This window comes from Chinchilla lanigera, unplaced genomic scaffold (assembly GCF_000276665.1).
Source record: "Chinchilla lanigera isolate Chin_1 unplaced genomic scaffold, ChiLan1.0 scaffold00075, whole genome shotgun sequence".
Classification (NCBI taxonomy): Eukaryota; Metazoa; Chordata; class Mammalia; order Rodentia; family Chinchillidae; genus Chinchilla; species Chinchilla lanigera.
This window is the reverse complement of record NW_004955476.1, coordinates 133,243-152,963: the sequence shown is the minus strand read 5'-3', so window position 1 is coordinate 152,963 and position 19,721 is coordinate 133,243. Positions and strand designations below refer to the sequence as shown.

Genomic DNA, 19,721 nt, shown 5'->3' with positions numbered 1-19,721 from the left:
CAAGTGATGGGTACTCTCTCGTGGCAACCCCACTTAGTATCCATGTGACTGCAGAGAAGATACAAACTCCCTTTGGGTTTAGTTTCCTCACCTGCAATGACTTTGCAGAAGGAAGTGGAATGGGGCCTTGAGGAACGGAAAGGTCAATATGATTAGAGGACAAAGTGTGATTGAGAGTGACACTGGTGAAATGAAGCAGGTAGTCTCATTTGGGGCCTGGTAGGTCATGATGCGAATCACAGCTTTCACTTCCAAGGTAAGGGGAACCCAAGGTAGGATTTATAGCAGGAAGGTGATATGCCCAAGGATACATATCAAGAGTTAAAGTTGAATCAATGTTTCCTCCAGGATAACAGAAGTTAGTAATTACAATCACACTAGTCTAATATTTTGGTGGCACTAAGTAAAAATAGGAATTAATCTTTAAGACTGCCTAAATAAGATAGAAAATTAAATTAAAGCTGTGCCTATGGGGGTTAGCACTAAGCTCAATTCATTCCTGAGACTGCAAATTTCTTTATGTCATATAAACATAAACTAAGTCTCAATTACAAAAGAAAATTTTATTAGGTGTGAAAGCAAAACAGAGATACCGACTTAAATATTCTTTACATATTTATAGATACAACAATGACAAATAACTTATCAAAAATTACATGTTCAAAGAATAGTACTACTTTGAAACAGCCAATGTACTATCTGAAAATATTCTACTTTATCCATAAGCAACGAATATATCTTCAAAAAAATTAATTTGTATTTTCTTGTGAAAAATATAAAAGTTTTTTTTTTTTTTTTCTTGGTGTCTGCCAAGAGTATTCAGGACTAGTTCATCTTTCTAAGCCTGAAGAGTGATACCTTTACTGAGAACTGTTTTACCAAATGGCTATAAAACCACCTGTGTTTTCTTCTGGGCTTCCTTAGGGCACCATCATAAACGAAAACAAATCACAACGACAGTTTTGAGATGCTTTTCTTCATACAGAGCGAAGAACCTTCTCTTTGGCTGGATGAAAGACCATGGTGTACTGGGATGTCCAATCTACCGCGCAGGGCTTCACCAAGCCAAAGCAGCCACACTGAAAGAAATCTGCCAGGTTCTGTGTGAATCCAAGGCTGTCAAGGAAAGAACAGAACAAGCCTTACTTCACTTCCTGTGTAGATCTTCACAAACCTCCATTCAAACCATAATCATTCACTGAGCACCTGCGATACATTGTCCTCTGGTGGCCCTGCAGCCATCCAGAGATACTCAGACTGTTCCTGGACTTACGGACCCTTAAAACTCAAACATAATTCTCCTCCTGGGTCCGAGGGAGGGACTCTGAGATTCCCTGACTTGCGCCAGCAGCTTGACTGGGCTTTTCCTTATCCCGTCCTTTTGAGCCCCACACCTACCCTACCTGTCATGCTGTCACTAAGTTTCTTCCTTTTGATCCCCATGCCCTAACTCAGACTGTGAGTATCTCCAAGGCCCCACAGACCAGAATAACTATAATATGGTCTTTTCCCTTATTGTCCGAATAAGTCTCTAAATGACGCACCTATCTCAATCCCTCCGGTTCACCTTCTGTATCAGAGCCTGTCTCATCCTCCAAAAGCCCTGATGCATTCATCGTCCTTCACCTCCCAGCCATAAGCCTTTCAAGACGCTCCTCTGCTCCGAGCCCCCAAGCCCGACTCCTCATCTCTGTGATCAAGGTCCGTGACAACAAATCAAGTTTTTGCTCCCAAAGTCACTTTTATAAACCCACCACTCTTCTGCTGGCTCTGCCTTCCCTGTGATCGCAACTGTGGGGGGCTGGAACCCGTCCCTCCCCACCCTTACCTCAGTGACTTCTCATCCTTTTAAGTCCTACCAGTTCTCAAGACCCAGTCAGGGTCCACATTTTCGCTAGGCGGTTCCTGCCTACCATCTTCAGCATCGCTTTTTCTCCATTAAATTCCAGGCTTACTACTATCTTACTCCAATAGGAACAATTATTCTTGTGCATATACCCAGTCTTTTAAGTGCAACCCAACCCCCTGAATACATTAGAACAAGCGTGTGGGGCTGGCCATGCAGCTCGGTGGTGGAGCACTTGCCTAGCAAGCCAGGGCCCTGGTTAGCTCCCCAGCACCACGAAACAAATAATACCACATTTGCGCCTACAGATGACCATGCTGCTGTCAGGAAAGAATCAGGCTGCTGTTCAGAAAGCAGCCTCCTGGGGACAGCCTGACTGCACAGAAATGCTGCAGTGGCCGTAGGGAGACATGCTAGCAATTATAGGGTCTGCCTCAAAACCTAGTTAATAAGGGAGGGCAAATAGGTAAAACCTTTGGTTTGGACAGGATTTTGGAAACTAGATTCAAAGTGACTCGGAAGATTTATCTTTAATTTCTTGAGCCGGCAAATGTGCACTGGCTCTCACCATTCTTCCTTTGGGATTCTTCTTAGGGCTTAGCAAGCCCTTCTTCCCCTGTACATCAGGCCTGCCCCAGATCTCCAGGCTCAGCTTAAAATTCCACCCGTATCAAAAAGCTTCCACACATTAGTGGAATAAATATGTATTTATTGCTCTGGTTAAAGCACTGAGAAAAGGACTTTATCATCACTGCCAGTCCGAAACAATCACCGCAAGCTTTGCACTACACTCCCATTGCTGTAGCCATTTCTTCCTATTAAATCGAGTTCTCTCCTCTCTAAATACACATTGTAGTCACATCCCAGTCTCCCTGTCTAACAGCCTCACAGTTTCATCTTGTACCAAGAAACGCTTTAAAATAGAATGCTCAGGAGATACGTGGCACGCACTCAATCCCTCGGGGCTTCTGGGTCACCTCCACAGCACGCCTGGCCTCCGAGACCCCGATGGAGGTGGCAGGGAGATAAGCTTCAAAGCCTTATCTTTTCCATATCACAAAATGACAGTCTTCCTACAAACACTCTCATTTCAACTGAAGACAGGTTTATACAATCAGTGCTCTGGGGAATGTATTCCAAACCTGAAAAACTACCTTCCTCCTGCTGCAGGTGGGCATGCTGAACACAGGGCTGGAAGAATTACTGGTGATGGAAAGAAAGCCCGGCTGGAAATCCTGGCAAAACACACACTTCTGACAGACAGCTCTGTGGCTGGCTTGCTCAGCCACGTGCTTAATTACCTCGCACCGACTCGGAGCCAGCAATGCGCAACCTTGTGACCACGTGGCTTGAGCTGGAGAGATTCCCGTCTTGGCAAAGCTTCAAAGACACTTACTCCTCGTGCCGAGTCCAGCAGACTAAATTCCTCACCACCTTGGGGACTGTGATCTTACCACCCCAACCCTGCCACTGAGACTTCCAAAAAAGAAGGGCTCAACTCCACCAGATAGCAAATCAGAGAATGGTAGCAGGGGCCCGGGTGGGGGCACTAGGTTAGGAAGGCAGCGGCTGGAGATCTTCTGGTCTCAAGTGGCCAGCACAGGTCTCACTTACTTGTACGGTGTCTTCCTGAGGGACAGGGTCTGTTTCATCTGCCTGCTCTGCTTCAGCAGGCTTATTCTTTCATGGGAGGTCAGGCCCAGAAAAGCGATCTGGAAAGGAAGGATGGAGGGTACATAAAAAGACTGCTCCATGGCTCCATCACCTGAGCAGCACATCACAGGGCGCCGGCAAGCATTCGGCATGGCCTCAGCCAGCTGAGCCAGCCTCCTGGCCAAGGGTCATGGGGCCGGCAAAGACTCAGCAGCCGTAAACTACAGCCTGCGTTTGCTACTATGTAGATCTAGTACTGAGGCCTTCTCTTTTTAACTGTCTCATTTTTCTTAAACTTTCAAGAAAGCACTGTGGATTGATTTAAGTCATAAAATAACTTCATTTCAGCTGTGGGCGTGTTTAGATTTTTAACACACTGAGTATACAATTTCTGGGTAAATAAAATAATCTAAAGTCAGTGTCTAAAGTCAGTGTCAGTGCAATCATCTCAGTTGCACTGTATGTTCTGTATGTTCTTAGAAGCTCTTTCAAAAAGTGCCCAAGAAAAAGTTTAGAAACTGACATGAAGAACACTTCAAGCCATAAATCGGAGAAGAGAAAGAATTAAAGTAATGCAAAAACTCCTGAATCATTAAAACCTACCACTACTTAGTTATCTCATTTTGTCTTCAAAACAATTCAAATGGCCATTTCCTTACCTATAAAATGGAGTTCACACACCACTCTCCATGCAGCTAAGGGACGAGATAACGGACTCAACATACCAAGTGCTGAGGCTGGGAGAGGGACGCAACTGCCCAAGGCCACACAGTGGAGACAGTGGCAGGCTGCAAGTGACACGGGTCACAGTGAGGACGCCGGCCCTGCTCCTGACCGGCAGTCTATACCCTCAGTTTGACCCAGTGCTGTCAAAACCACGCCCAACCAGAGCGCTCAGAAATGAACATTTTCAAAAACTGGATTGCTTTGCTCATGAAGAAAACAGCTCTGCTCTAAATTCTCTTTTTTGAAAAGTATCTGAAATGTAAGTCCGTTTTCCATTTTCTTTCCTTAGAAAGTATATACAAATGTATTTACTTGTAACCTCATATATTTGTACTTGTTCTAAGACCCCAGACAAGAAGAAAATTAGAATTGATGTCTCAAATCTTAGGTTCCACCTCTAACTTCACCTCTTACTGGGCCTATGGCCACAAGCAAGGCAGTGAACACCTCTTGAATTTAGTTTTTCATGCATAAAACAGAGAGATTATTTTGGTATGGTCCACACCTCAAGTGCTTATGAGAAAATAGATGGTAAGTGCTTTGGAAAATGTAAAGCATATATAAGTATTAGGTATTACAAATGACAATCATTAATATTAATAATCACTGATGTACTATCCACCTACTACCTAAATAGTTAATGAAGAGAGGCAGATCGGATGAAAATCCAGAAATCTAATTTTAGTCAGTATTTACTCCTCTCCTTTCTTTCCTTGGCATTTCTTTTCAGTTTTCTTATCTCCTTTCCTTTTCTATCTTTTTTCCTCCTCCTTCCTTCCTTCCTTGGGATCGAACTCACAGGTGCTGTACCACTGAGGTACATCCTTAGCCCTTTTTATTTTTCATTTTCAGACAGGGTTCTCACTAGGTTGCCCAGCCTGGTCTCAAACCTACAATCATCCTGCCTCAGTCCTCAAAGAGCTGGGGATTGTGTGTACCACCATGCCTGGTCCTTGGCATTTTTTCTCCCTCCTTTTTTTCTTTCCCCCTCTCCCTCTGCTCCCTTTCCCTCTTTCCTTTCTTCCCTTGTCTCCCTTCTTCCCTTCCTACCTTCCTTCCTTTTTACCACTATTATGTTAAAATTGGTTACCTGTCCACGCAAGTGTACTCATTTTGCTTCTGTTGAGTAAAGGTACAATTATCTGAGGTCTTGCATGACTGGTTCGGGACTGATTGTGGCTGTGTGTTCTACATGGCAGGTCATAGCAACGCTAATTAGGTTAGGCTCAGGGAGGAAGGCAGCAGGGATGGGCTAGAAGCTTCATAAAAAGCAGATGGTGACTACTGCCCTGGAGCTTGCACTTTCTAATGGTCAGGATCTTTGAAAATGCAGTTACTATACTCCTTGGTCAATGGTACAGCTTTCATTTCTGCCCACTTCCACCCACCTAACCACTGCAACAGATAAGAAAGGAGCAGACCAAAGGAAAATAACCACCTCACATTTATACGATGTTTCAGTTTACACCATGCTTTCATGCCCCACACAGTCTAACTGTGTGATGGAAACAGCTCTTCAGTCAGAGCCTGTTAGCAGATCTAAGCTTTTAGTTTTGACTTTGCCACTGATTGGATGACCCTGAAAACTCAATTCACCTCTGTTCCTCTATTTGTAGAATAAAGAAGTCAGATTGGGTCACTCCTCGCTCCCACTCCGGCAATTTATTAGTCTAAACTTTAACTCATTCTGTGACACTAGATAAGCACTATAATCCTCACTGTACAGGCATGGGAACTGAATTCAGGAGTGGTAGAGTGATGCACCTGCACTTACAGAGGAACCAACAGAGGTGCAACCAGAATCTAAGTCTTCTGATTTTTAACGACAGGTTGCTGGGAATTTTCCTCAAAGGTCTTATGAGAAATACATACCTGAAAGAGCTGATTCATTAATAAAAATGTTGACCATGAGAAATGAAAAGTTGCTATCATGAAGATATATAAAACCCAAGGGGAACAGGCCACAATCTGACTGAGGTAGGTCCACAGTCCGTCTTTCTTGAATGTTGTGGTACAATGATTTGACCAATCTGTGAATGTACAGAAAAGAAAAGTGTTATTAAAAATGGCAATAAACTAGGGACCCTTCTCCAAATTTATTAGGGAGGAAGAAAGGAAAACAAGGCGGCACACATCGGAGCTCAACGTGGGGCTGGAGGAACCAGTCAGCGGCGGGACTGTGCTCAGCGCATCGGTGCGGCCCTGGGTTCAGTCCCGTGCCACAAAGACAAAAACCAAAACAAAAACCTAAAGCAGGATTCAGCTTTCGGGGTGTATTTTCCACATGCAGCTCAATCACAAATACGAGACTCTGGTGCCTCGGTGTCCGGGAGGGCACGGCGACACATCAGCAGCTGACAGGGCAGGAACAGAAGCAGAAAACCATACAATGTTCACTAGAACCAGCACATCCTGCATAAAATGCACCGGCCAGAATGGAAGGCCTTGGCAATTGAGGGTGATTTTATTTATTTAAGCATTTATTAAGTTTATTGGTACATTGTAAATATGCACAGTGATCACTTTCAACATACAGACTTTGTACCTATACACGACTTATCTGCATTCTTTTCTCCCCCCATCCCCTCCCTTCAACGCCTCTTCCTCACCTTGTTTATAACAGCTTTGATTCCATTTTTTCCTTCTTCTCTTTTTTTTTCTTTTCCCTTCCTCCCCCAGTTTCCCTTCCCTGTTGAGCATTTTCTTCCTATGAGAATGACTATATTTAATGAAATATCTGTCTTAGAAAATTATCTACCTTGTTCATATTACATCAAGTTATAGATCCACTACAGGACTGAATATAAACTTTTATTAAAGGTTCAGATGCACAGGTGATTGCTGTGGGCACAAGACATCTCACAAGTGCCAGGATACCTTTAGAACACAGCCCGGCAGCATGACGGGGGCCAGGCGTGGGTGCACCTCGGCACTGGCTCCATAACTAACCCGCAGGGGAAAAAAGGCCAGGGGAGGGGACTTCTGGAGACAGACACATCCAAGAAAAGAATATAAATCCAGCAAGATTTATATGGTCCCAGCTCAGCTTCTCTCTGACAGCACCAGATGCCAATTAAAGGAGAGGTCTTCTCTACGGTTCATGATGCTGACCCACGAACCCATGCAGCCTGGAGCGGCAGGTAGGAAGCAGCAGAAACACGGGAACAGATCTTCCACGTTATGACTTTTAGATGCAGGATAAATGTACCTATAGGGAACTACCTCTGAAACGAGAACTCTGGAGATTTGCACCTTGAGGTTTCACAAAGCTTATCTGACAATCCGACTAGTAGTTTCAGACATTCTCCTAAAGCAGCACCACAGAGGTTCTGGGACAGGAAAATAAGTCCATGACTACTGCCAACTATCTGTCCATCTGAGTCCTAAATACCTATTTTGTGTTTCTTCTTGTGAGTCTCACTTGACCCATGAATGTATGCCAGAGCCATTCTATGAACAATCACCACACAGTAACAATCAAGGTCACCAGTGAAGGCAAATCAGACCCTCATTAAGACAGCAAAGGAAGACGCGTCCAACGCACATGATACCACGAAAAAGGAACATCATTTCTAACAGCAGGTGGAGAAAACAGCAGTAGAGTGGGAAAGAGAATTTAGTTTCTTCCAGTTTATGGATTTCTACTGCTCCCTTCTGGGGATTCTTTTGATCACACAACATGAGCTGATACTGAAGTTTAGCCTGAAACAGAGATTTCAGATTCTGTACCAAAGACATGACTGCACTGGCTACCCACAATACCTTTTGCAGTATAATACTTTACTTTGTCTAATACATTGTTATCAGGTATTCAATCGTTAATGTTCCAAGTCGAGACAACTGTTCTCATCTTTTGCCTGTAACTGCTCTGCCAGTTACACAGTTCTTCCTGACACTGATCTAATACCTCTCTCCCTGTGCTTTGTAGGATGCTGGCACTTTCTGATTCGCTTGCTGTCCACCATGCAAACAGGCCGCACCAGGGAGGAAATGGATCAAGCGCCAGAAGTAGCTGCTGTTGGATCAGCGAGGAGGAGGGTGGAGAGCAGAACTCTGGTAAGGGTGTCAAAGGTAAACCGAGGCGAAGGAACGCTGTGAGGCCTTGTTAGAGAAATGGCACACATGTTCACACTTCCTGTCTGTGACACAGTGACAGATAACAGGATGCCAATTTCTTTTTTGCCAAAAAAAAAGTTGTAGAATATAAATAAAGAATATTGAGCTGGAATAAAGAGCTGTAAGTGAGGGTAAGGTGGGACTGTTCTTCAAAAACACAATATAGTAGGAAAACTGGTTCAAAGACAGAGAAGAGGAAAGAATCAGTGTAACATTAAAAATGAGCTTGGAAAGGCCAAATGTGACGGGAGATTGCAGCTGCTCTTATCAGCAGTCTTATGATGGAAAGAGACACCAAACCGGAGAGACTATTTTTAGGGAGGAGAGGGAAGAGGAGAGACAAGAGTGGTGTAAAATCTGGCTCCTTTCCCCTAGGATCAAGTTCAAGAGACAGACTGGTCCACGGGCCAACTCTGAAAGGTTTTCTAAGAATATGCTACATTGTCAGGCCTTAAAAGGGCAGCTTTCTCAGAAGCAAAGCCAAAAATCTTTTATGTCTTATGCTGTGAGATTTAACCTAAGATTTAAAATTTCTAGTATTTAGGGTTCCTGGTGGCCTTGGACAACACCTGAGCTCAGGAATCTAACCTTCTGACTATTAGACCTATGTCAGATTGTGATGGACACATTTAGCTACAAAGTGTTTCTGAGAGCTCAGACACCCAACAATGTCTTCAGTATGCCTATTTCAGGGCAAAAAGCAACCCGTTTCACAGATACTAAAACCTATCCATGAAACTTCAAGCAAAATGAAATTTGCGACCCTGGTTATTTCCAGGAGGCTGGGGACAAGCATAGAATGAATTCTCTTCTAAAAATTATATTTAAACTAGAGAAAGCTGGGGTGTGAGTGCGCGGAGCAGGGAGAGGGGAAGAGCCTGAGAACTGAAGAGTGCTGGAGATTGGATTGCCTGGAGGAAAAAAATATAGGGAAAAGTCTTCTGTAATTGTCTTCCTGTAGAGTTCAGTTTAGGCAGCAAGTTAGAACTCTCCTGGTAACGTAACAGAAGGGTTAATGGAAACAGATTACAAGTGGAGACTGCATCTAAATTTCTCCAATCCTTCAGAATAAATAAAGGATAAACAGTTAAAGTCCAGAGAAATAAATAAACTACTAGCACTGCAAGTTCTTCCACTTAGGCAACCTATTCCAAGGTCTGAGAGATGTCATCATGCAATTCTGTGCACGTGTGTGTGTGTGTGTGTGTGTGTGTGTGTGTGTATTGGGAATCAAACTCAGGACCTCACACTTGCCAGGCAGGCGCTATGCTCCTAAGCTACATCCCTGGCCTCATTGTGCAATTCGTAAGAGCTAACCAAAATCCTCACCTCACTTTAAACCCTGTCCTTAGCAGATCACCTTGGTGCAGCCGGCTATCACTCCCTACTGACACACTAGGTACTTTTTAAATTGCTAGTGAAAGTTCTTTTCTCTTTCAAGGCTACAGGGTAAGTGATCTAATGTTTTCTCCCGTTATTATTTCCAACCTTTCAACTGTCAGTTTTCCCATTAGTTCTCAGTTTCAACTTGATACTTATCAAGTGGAATGTGCTTTCAGAGCTTTGTTCCTTGATTTACTGCGACCTCCATCCATCAACCTCTCCACCATCGACCTTTCTTTTGTTTTAATTACTTATTCTCTCTGGTTTTAACTCGAGTAGTTGGCTTTTGCTCTTCACTGGGGGACAAATCTATACTTGTCTTAAATGAATTTCTTTTTTGGACTACTCTTCAAATTTATCAAGGTTCTCTTCAGAAGTACTAAGAATCTCTTCTAATATTTCTTTTTCTTTCTTCTAGCATTTCTTGAAGCTACCCATTGTTGAGGGAATCTTAGTACATCATCTTGTTTTTACTAGGGGTATGGTTTATAGCTGCCTGGTCAGAATGGGAGGGGCTTACAAAGAAAAGTAGAATTAGGTGTGGGTGCATAAGCTTGCAAGAAAAATCCATACTTACAGATGGAAGACCCATACATAATCCAGCCACACGCCACCGACAGGAAAAACAGGAAGAATATGTAATAGTGATGGTTCCCAAAACCTAAACCAAAAGGAAAGAAAACATACTTATACTTTCTTTTTCTTATAATGCCTTTCCAGATAACGGCTTATTAACCACTTTCCTGTCAAAAGCATTCACCAAAGTAGAACAGAAATAAGGCTGTTGCTCTGCCTTTAAATTATATTAAACCCAAATCAAACATTTTTGATATGCCACAGGCAATTAGCCATGTTAACTAATATTTATTCCCTACTTACTAAAAGAGGATAGTTTGTCTGAATAGAGAAAAGTTAACTAAGCAAACACAGCTGCGGGCTGGATGGCACAGCGGAGGGAGGGGAAGCCAGAAGCAAGGATGAGTCACGCTGTTTCTCTTCCTCATAGAAAACCCGTGTGAATACAACCTCTGGACATCAAGGATGGACTTGATCACAGGAACAGAGGGGACACATTCAAGCAGCGGCAACACACAACACATACGCTCGCACACACGCGCGTGCGCGCGCACACACACACACACACACACACAAATACAAATGCAGGAAGCTGGGCATAGTAGAGGGGAGAAGTCTATGGCAGGCAAAAAGTCTGCAGATGTGAAGAAAGGCTCAGGCAACCAAGCCCTTTCTCACACGCGCTGCCTTTGGCCTTCTGCATGGTGGAGCTGGAAGCGTTTCATTGCTAAGGACAAGGGCTCTTCAGGGACCACATCACTGTTCCATCTTCTCCAACAGAAGGAGCAATACCCAGCAGAGTTAAGGGACACGGGTTTATTATAGATTATTCGGCTTATTACGGGTTATTAGCTGTGTCACTGTAGGTTAAGACGTTTACTTTCTCTGAGTATCACTGTTACTTATAATGTATCTCTTCTGCTTCACAGCCCTGTAGCAACCAAACAGGACAATGTACATGATGACACTGTTAAGTGCAGTGTGAGAAAAATGAATGGGCTCATTGCTGCTGTTTTCCCGCCATTCAATGCCTTGCAGGATGCCAGTCATCTAACCATCATGGTGGGATGGGGTCCAAAAAGCTTGGGATTGCAGGAGGCACCCAGCCGCCTTTCTCTAGGAAGAGAAAGGGATGTCAAAATGTACCAGAGAGACCTACCTGAGCTAAGTAAGGCAGCCTCCTTGTCAGTGAGGACTGCGGAGTTGTATCCTGTCTAGACACGACCACAGCTCCTCTGAAGTCCCGCCCACCAAACCTCCGGCTTGTACTGTGATGGGTTAGAGGAAACTCAGAGTTGCAGGTCAACAAAAGGAATATCCCTGGTGGGAGGGCAATTCCCACATCTCTGCAGCTCCGCGTCCACCTCCTACTTGAGCTTGAGGGAAGCAAGTGGAAAAGATAGACACCACAGACAGGTCATGATGTACGGAAAGAGCACATGTGCAGAGGAAGACGGACACCGGTACCGTGACCGTAAGCAAACAGTGCAATCTTTTACACCTGTGCAGCTCTTCCAGTGCAGCTAGTAACAGCAACCTCACAGGTGTGCTCTGATGATCAGGTTGGACACTGTACTGTAAAGTCTAAACGACTACTACACAAATGACAAAAATTGTCATCAGCAACTTCAACAGTTTTCCGAAAGTCTTACACCAGACAGATAATTCTCAGACAAGGAGTGGTACAAATGGAGCTCTTGGATGCCCTTCCTATTTCTATGAGTCACACATAACTAAACATATGCTGCGCTTCAGAGCGGTGACTGAAAAATCAAATTTCTCACCTACGCACCGTCCAGTCCACACGCAGTGCTGATCATATCGAGCCACGCAAGCGTTGCACACATGGCAGTGGAGCGACCTCAGTGGTTTTCTAATCTAAGGGGACAATTAAGAGAGCTAAGCCAATCACAGTGTCTCAAAGCAACAAATCCTAAGCAAGATTGTAATGCTATGCAGTACAGACATGAGCACACATAATCCTAAATACACAGAAGCTCTGAAATATCTCTCTAGAATTCACTCTGCATATGTGCTCTAATCCACCAGTAAGGGGGATTTGAATTTCAGAGCCTATCCCCCTACTGGCTAAGGGGAACTGAGGCAGTACCATGAAGCAGAGTGAGCACTGGGCTAAGAAAAACGAAGCCCAAGTTCCATTTTTGGCTCCTACAATAAACTGGGAAAATGTTTCTCCTCCTTTTAGCCCCTGATCCCTCAATTACCAAATGAGAGGTTTCACTAAGCGGTTTCTAGGTCATTAAGCCTTTGACTTGAAGGCAGCTCTAAGATATGCTTCACGGCAGAGCAAAGCACACAAAACACACTGTGGATAATTCATACAGATTTTACCATAGGCAACTTCATAAGATTATTAATATTCTCCCATATGTTCAAGGCAGGAAATTGTTCTGACAGTAATAAGAAATTAGAATTGGTTGAAACAAATATACCATGAAGATCTGACAAACGCTTACACCAGCGATGTTATCAAGAATATGCTTTTCCTATGAAAAACAAAAAAATTACACAGCAAATACTCACAAGACATGATGTACAAAATGTTCTGAAGTCCAGACAGCCAGTTTCTGCAAGGGTGACGATATTCTGAAAGACATGAAGTCTGACCTTATGATTGCATTTTATTGGGAAATGGATTATGCATGCTTATATACTTTCCTCAGAGCTCTCACTCCTAACTTAAGTAGCTAGGAAAGCAATTTGGAGTACTTGCCACCAAATCATTCTGTGCTTGAAATAATGTGACTTTTCAAGGATGCATTTTCAGTCAATAGCCAATAAAGCAGACTGCATAAAAACTATATTCTGCAGCACCTCCTTCATTGCCTTTTCCTAATGAATGGAAAACATCTCCCAATTACTATCCACTAAGAAAAATAAGTATGTGCATATATATGCTCATTGAAAAGAGAAAAAAATCACCGGTATCCATCAAAACCTTTGGTTACAAGTTCCAAGGGCCAAGGGCCAAGCCTTTTTGGAACACTGGCTTTAGGTAACAAAAGACCACACTCTCCGGTTTCTAAGCATTCATGAACAAATGGAGAGTGTGCCACATCATCTGACAACTTTGCATTTGAAGAGAAGTATCTCCTCAGTCATTAGGGAGAAGGAATCCCCTTGCTCCTCCCTAGCTGTCCTCCATGTACTAAGTGGGGGAATTTGAGCTAAACACTCTTATCTAAATATTATTACAAGGAGGGATTGATAACAAAGTCAAATCTAAGTCTTAGTGGGGCAATTACTCTATAGAAAATAAAAATATGAAAAAGAATATAAATAAATAAATGAAAGAATAACTGCAGAAATCTCAGTTCACCTTGCAGTTGCAATGGCCTGCCCAAGAGAGGTGGCCATGACAAAAGCCCACATGGCTATGACTCTCTGAAATGTACATACCCTGATTTTAAAATATATCAAAACCCAAACAAAAAACATTACCCAAGAAACTCACCACTTTCCTTTCTTCTTCAGAAGCCTTAGTGAAGCCGGGATCAGTCGCCCAAGTCTTGTAGAAGAAGTAGAGGAAGGCTACTAGACTGGAAAGGAAAATGAAATACGTACGGCTGCTTGTGACATGTGAAAGCGGGTTAAGGACTATGTCAAACTTCCGCTAAGAAGGACGCAGGCAGGACATGAGCACCCTTCCTCCCTGGTGCCCACCAAGCTCTCTTCTCAGCATTCTGCCCCAACTTCTTTGTGTACACAGCCGTTTGTGTACGAAGCCCCCGACAGAAGAGGCCCCGTCCTACGTTTTGATCCTTTGGGAATTTGCTCCTAGTTGACTGAAAAATAATGCTTTCTTATTAGTTGGCACTCACATTAAATGTTAATGGTTGTGATTTATGAAGAACATCCTAAAGACTGAAAAGCATTCAACAAAATAAATGTACTCTGAATGGAGTAGCTGTGGCTCTTTTTGTGAGGATCCCGGAAAATATTCTCTGATTATTTTAACAAAATCATTCAAAAAAACAGACTACTTGGTTCAGATCTGAACAAAAACATCTCCCTATAGAGTAGAGAAATGCTCGCCAAAATTTCCTGAGTAAGTTCAATAATTGGTAAGTTCAATAATTCTTGTAATTGTTTTAGGCTGAGTTAATTTAAGAAACCGCTTTCCTTGGAAAATGATTACAAAGCATTTTCTCTGTGGGAAAAACAGACATGGATACGTTAAGATAAAAAGTGTTTCAAGAATAAATGTTACCCTGCTTTGATGATGTATTTTTAAAGTGGTAAGAATTCTTTGTATAAAAAGTAAAATTCTGCTTCAGGTAAGGACAGCAAGAGCGCAGCTTAAAAAAAAAAACAAAACAATAAACCAGTGGTAAACCAACAGTCTTTGCCCAATTTAAATGATAACTGACACAGTAACTGTATCTTCCTCAAAAGGCACTGTCCAACTGCAGAGTGGGAAAAGAAGCCATCAAATAGACTTCAATGCCTTACAATTCGAAGCGTGGTCCACAGACCTGCAATGATAGCTTATTAGAGAAGCTGAACTTCAGGCCTCATCCCAGACCTGTAGAACTAGACTACGGATTTTAAGATCCCAGGGGTCAGTGGTGGGGTACATCTACAAGTTTGCAAAGTCCTGCTTTACCTTACAAAGATGAACACAGCTCCAGCTGTTAAGATGGGAGCATCCGATCTTGGTGGCTTAAATTTATCCTAGTTCACCTGATGTGGGCTCAGCTTTACAAAACACATAGGGGCCAGACATGTTGCATGATGTTGAATTTTAACGAAGTTTAGAGTGAATAAGAAGAACACTATTAAAGGGTACACAGGGTAAGATCTTTTGTTAAAACAATCACATGTCATTTTACTTCCATAAAGTTCTGATCGGTGCATGTGACATCTTCTCAAAAATACATGTGATCCTGCCTAGCAAGCTCACTGAATTTGGGGTTCCTGAGAGAATAATTTATAAAACAAATCCCAGGAGATCACCACCCCCTGCAACTCAAGTAAACTTTACTCTGCCGCATAAAACGCAAACCCACTCCTTGTTTTCTGCCCTTGCTTAGCTGGTCCACTGACACAGATGCCCTCCACTTCCTCTCAGTCCTACAGCCACACCTTTAGCTTGTCCAAGTCCCAAAGGCCTTCACCAATTAACCTCTTTCTCCCTCTCTAGTCCTTCCTGATTCTCCGGAGAGGATCCTCTCCCTCTCTTGAAGCTGGCAATGATTTCTATGGGACTTAGACCTTAGACTACACTTATATGTAGAGGTGTCAGTCTCCTGTAAGCTGTTTTTCTTGCCATTAAAATGTCTCTCAATATGAATCTAAATGTTGCCCTTCTAGAACTGACCAATGGTTTTCATTCGCTGGATCCTTTAGATGTGCACTGCAACTATCTTCTGAGTCCACCCTACATAAGCTTTACATTTTTGTTAAATAACATTTTTATTGCATGCCCATTCCACAAGTGCACTGGCTTCCAAACAATAGATTTCCAAACACTTGCAATTGGAAGGCAGTGAGCAGATCTCCTGGATGACAGCAACACTGTTTCTCACACAACACTTTACGATCGTGTTCCTCTGTGCACGCTCCCATTCATCATTACCTCCACAAGAGCAGACTGCGAGGCGGTAAATACATGATGTGCACTGACCAGTGCAGAGGACAGTGAGACTGTTATTGTTCTTTGCTTGGAGCCTTGGATGCTTATAAAACTATTTGACAACTCCCTGGTTTCCAGCTGAGTCACCAGCCACACTGGGAATTCAGTAAAAGTTCCTCATGTTTTGTGCAATTAACCTGAAGCTATACTGTGCTTCCCTGCAGTACACACTCGTATGGCTGATCCTCTGAAATCAAGCACGGGACTCTACACATGTTTATCCATCTTAAACTGAAGGCAGTTAGCTGCAGCTTGTACCATAAATGTAACATTCATTGATTCACCTTTTCTTTCCTGAGTTTTAATCATACCTTCACATGTATCAGTAAGGTCCTACTCTCTTTCATTCAATCCCCCTTGTGAAAGCCAAGTACACCGCTTGTTGAATATATAAAAGGCACCGAAAGAAATTCATCATTCTAGGAACCAATCTAGAGCTGTCCTTAAAATTAGTTTCAACCTGTAGCCTTCCACGGATTTCATTCATAGCAGTAACTATGAATATTAAATATTAACTATACATTGCCAACTATGTCATGGGGATTGCTGCCAGCCCTTTAGAGACAGCAGAGCACAATAATGCTTGCAGCCACTCCGTGAGCTTGGTACTGTTATCCCCCACTTACGGGAAAACAGATTCAGGGAAATGAAGGAACTTGCGCAAGGGTACAGAACTACTGAATAAAAAGGTCACGATGCAGAGCTGTTTTGTTATTCCAAAGACCACGTGCTGTCCAGGTGACTCAGACTCTTCCCACAACAGATCAGAGGCTGCGGGATCGCCAGCCCCCATTCAACCCTGACTTGACAATCTGGGGAAAGGTCCAGCCAGATACTTAGGATACACAGGACAGGGCAGCACCTCGGTTCACCCAGGCAGTTCCAACAGCAGTTACCGTTCAGCTCAAGAAACGCTGATGCAGTGGTGCAGGGTGCCACCTACTGACTCACATGTCCTTGGCAGCAGGGATCTCAAATGGCGCTAAGTTGTTGAAGCAAACTGTCAATTCCAACAGAACCTTCAAGTTCTATCCAGCTCTGGTAAGTAGTTTTATGACAGAACAGCACCTTCACAAAGCCCGGGCTGTTTCTAGTTACACTCAAGGAAGTTTTCAGACTACAGTGGAGTAACATTTTGGTTAATTTTGTTAAACAGAACCAATTCACTATGAAGACGATCTCACTTCTTGTGCAAAATCTGAAATAATCTAAGTTGCTCAAATTTTAAAAATTCATCATAAACAGAATTTTAAAAAAACTGTTCACTCCACTGCCACATGGGTTGGTATTATAATTTATAGTGAGATGTCCCTGCAAAGCCTCATGAACTCACAGGCGGGGCTACTGAAAGGTGATTAAATCATGGGGGTCTTACAGCTAAATGTGATATGAAGAGGTGGGGTCTGGTGGGGGGAGGCGGGTCACTGGGGGTGTGACCTGGAAGACACTGTCCCCCTCGTTGGTTCCCTTTGCTCTCTGCTCCCTGGCCACCATGAGGATTTCCTCTGTCCAAGCCTGTCCACCATGCCTTCCTGCCTTGGAGCCAGCCAACTCTGAACTAAAAATGCGAGCCAAAATAAACTCCTCACTCCTGGCTCCTTACACATTCATTTTATGTCTAATACCATCCAAGCCTTTACTGAGTGTTGAGAAGTCCAGTGTTTACCAAGCTGCCAGTAAACCAGTCATTATGAGACAAAGGTTAGAGGTAATAAAATCATTTGCAAAAAAGCTTAATGACCTCCCTGGTAGGCTACACTATAGGAATGTGAAAAACATTATAGATAATGCTCAGAAATAAAAAGCAACATTATAGCAAAAGCATACTATAATGGATGTAGAGGTGTTCTGCCTTCTAAAAATTTGTGTCTATCTCACTTCACATTTATTCCTATGGAAAAATATTCTTTGAGTTTATTCATCTCTTCAATCGACACTGGGAGAAGTCATCACCAGAAACAGAAGTAGCATAGGCATTAAAGGAATAAGCTACAAGGGGCTTTCTGTCTACCATACTCCTTTCCCTAATCTGCAAGCCAAGCAAGGTAACAATGACTTCTGAGGCAGGGTCCTTGGAAGGCAAGAAAGGAATCTGGAAGGAGTAGAGAGACTGAAGTTAAAAGTAAGTAATCCAGGAGTAACCACCTTCTCCAATTCCAGGTTACTGGACTTGGCCAACATTAAGAACACACAGCTTTGAGTGTCTTACACTTGGCCCCTGATCCTCAAGTGATAAACCTAGTCCTTAGATAGGAGGAATTTTGTGTTTTTCTTTTAAACCATTGGCTGTTACTCATTATGTCACAAAAGAATTTTTTAAAAAGGAAACCAGATAATATAAGGAAAAGAACACAGTGGGTGTACTGACTTCTGAAGCTTTGTTTCATATATATATTCTTTTTTGTGGGGGAGGCCAGGAATCAAATTCAGGACCTCATGCCAGCCAGGCAGGCGCAGCACCACTGAGCTAAACCCCCAGCCCCTGTTTCACATATATTGTGAGTGGCAAAGCAAATTTATTCTTGCTGTGGACTGGGTATCACGGCCTGAGATAACAGCTAGAATTGCTGCTTACCATTACAGAGGAAGCATTTCCCCAACTAGCCCTCCAGTACAGCAACATCTTGGAAACCAAAAGCTCTACCAATCACCTGTAACTGCTGATGTAGTCAAAAGAACTGTGTGAAGACATCTCTAAGCAATCCAACATATTATTATGGGCCCAAGTAAAATAATGATTCATTTTACTGTTTTTGTCTTATTAGAGGTAAATACTAGATACCTACTGTTTCCATAGTATGCTGACATTACTTCCAGAATCAAACAGATTTTCAACATTAAACATTCAACCAAAATCACTAAATGGATGCAAATGTAAGTTGCATTCCTTAGATCTTTCCTATTATCTAAAAACCAAATGGCATTTTAAAAAAGGTAATTTTTCAAAGGTAATATGCGCCTAAGCTCAGGTTAAAGGATATCAGGAAAAAACAGTATGAACCAAGTCATAAATATCCAAAACACGGAACTTAGTAGGAAGACTGTGGGTAAGTATACGAGGTTCTTATATCCGACCAAGAACCTGGAAAGGAAAAGGATAAGCACAGGGTATTAGTGAAAGAAGGTATGACTCGTGCTAATTTCAAAATCTCTCTAAATAACGACAGTAATAATAATAATAATAACGGTAACCGCAGCCACAGCAGTTTTCGCTTCCTGAGCACTCATCGTGTGCCACTGTCATCCTCGCCACATTTTTCATATAAGAAAACAAATACTATGGCGCTCAAGGAACCTTTGTTATCTCATTCACAGTAAGTTCATATATATTTTCTTTCTTTTTTTTTTTTTGGTACCAGGAATCGAACTCAGGACCTTGCGCTTGCCAGGCAGGTGCTGTGCCGCTGAGCTAAATCCCCAGCCCCAATTCATATATATTTTCAATGAATCTCCTGTATTTCTATTAAGACAGACTATTCTGTAGCTCTTTTTTGCACAATGTATTTTAAAATATTTCGCAATACTAAAATTTAAATACTTGGAGAGTCACCTTCACACTTATACAAGCTTTTTCCAGAAATTAGCTGTACGTTTATGAAACATACAGATGCGTATAACCTTAAGCACTTTTATCCTGAAAGAAACCCAGGAAGCAGTCAGTATAAGAAAAGGCAAAAAGTGAAACTAGTTTTTACCACACTAATGACGACCTCACTTGGGCTGCAAAATATTTTAAGACTATAATTTTTTTTTTTTTTTTTTTTT

General features: G+C 42.6%; 1 protein-coding gene across 3 annotated transcripts in view; it reads right to left on the bottom strand.

Annotated features, from left to right (window-relative positions):
• Positions 1-548: 548 nt before the first annotated feature.
• Zdhhc13 (zinc finger, DHHC-type containing 13) overlaps positions 549-19,721 on the bottom strand; it is a 47,069-nt gene continuing 27,896 nt past the window's right edge. For all 3 annotated transcript variants that reach the window (XM_005401710.2, XM_013503007.1, XM_005401711.2), the window contains 8 exons: positions 18,938-19,038; positions 13,776-13,900; positions 12,845-12,907; positions 12,085-12,178; positions 10,302-10,385; positions 6,098-6,255; positions 3,461-3,558; positions 549-1,116 (listed from right to left, as the gene is read on the bottom strand). In XM_005401710.2, the coding sequence (XP_005401767.1) occupies positions 978-1,116; positions 3,461-3,558; positions 6,098-6,255; positions 10,302-10,385; positions 12,085-12,178; positions 12,845-12,907; positions 13,776-13,900; positions 18,938-19,038 (862 nt within the window). In that variant the 3' untranslated portion in view covers positions 549-977. The remainder of the gene's footprint in view (positions 1,117-3,460; positions 3,559-6,097; positions 6,256-10,301; positions 10,386-12,084; positions 12,179-12,844; positions 12,908-13,775; positions 13,901-18,937; positions 19,039-19,721) is intronic.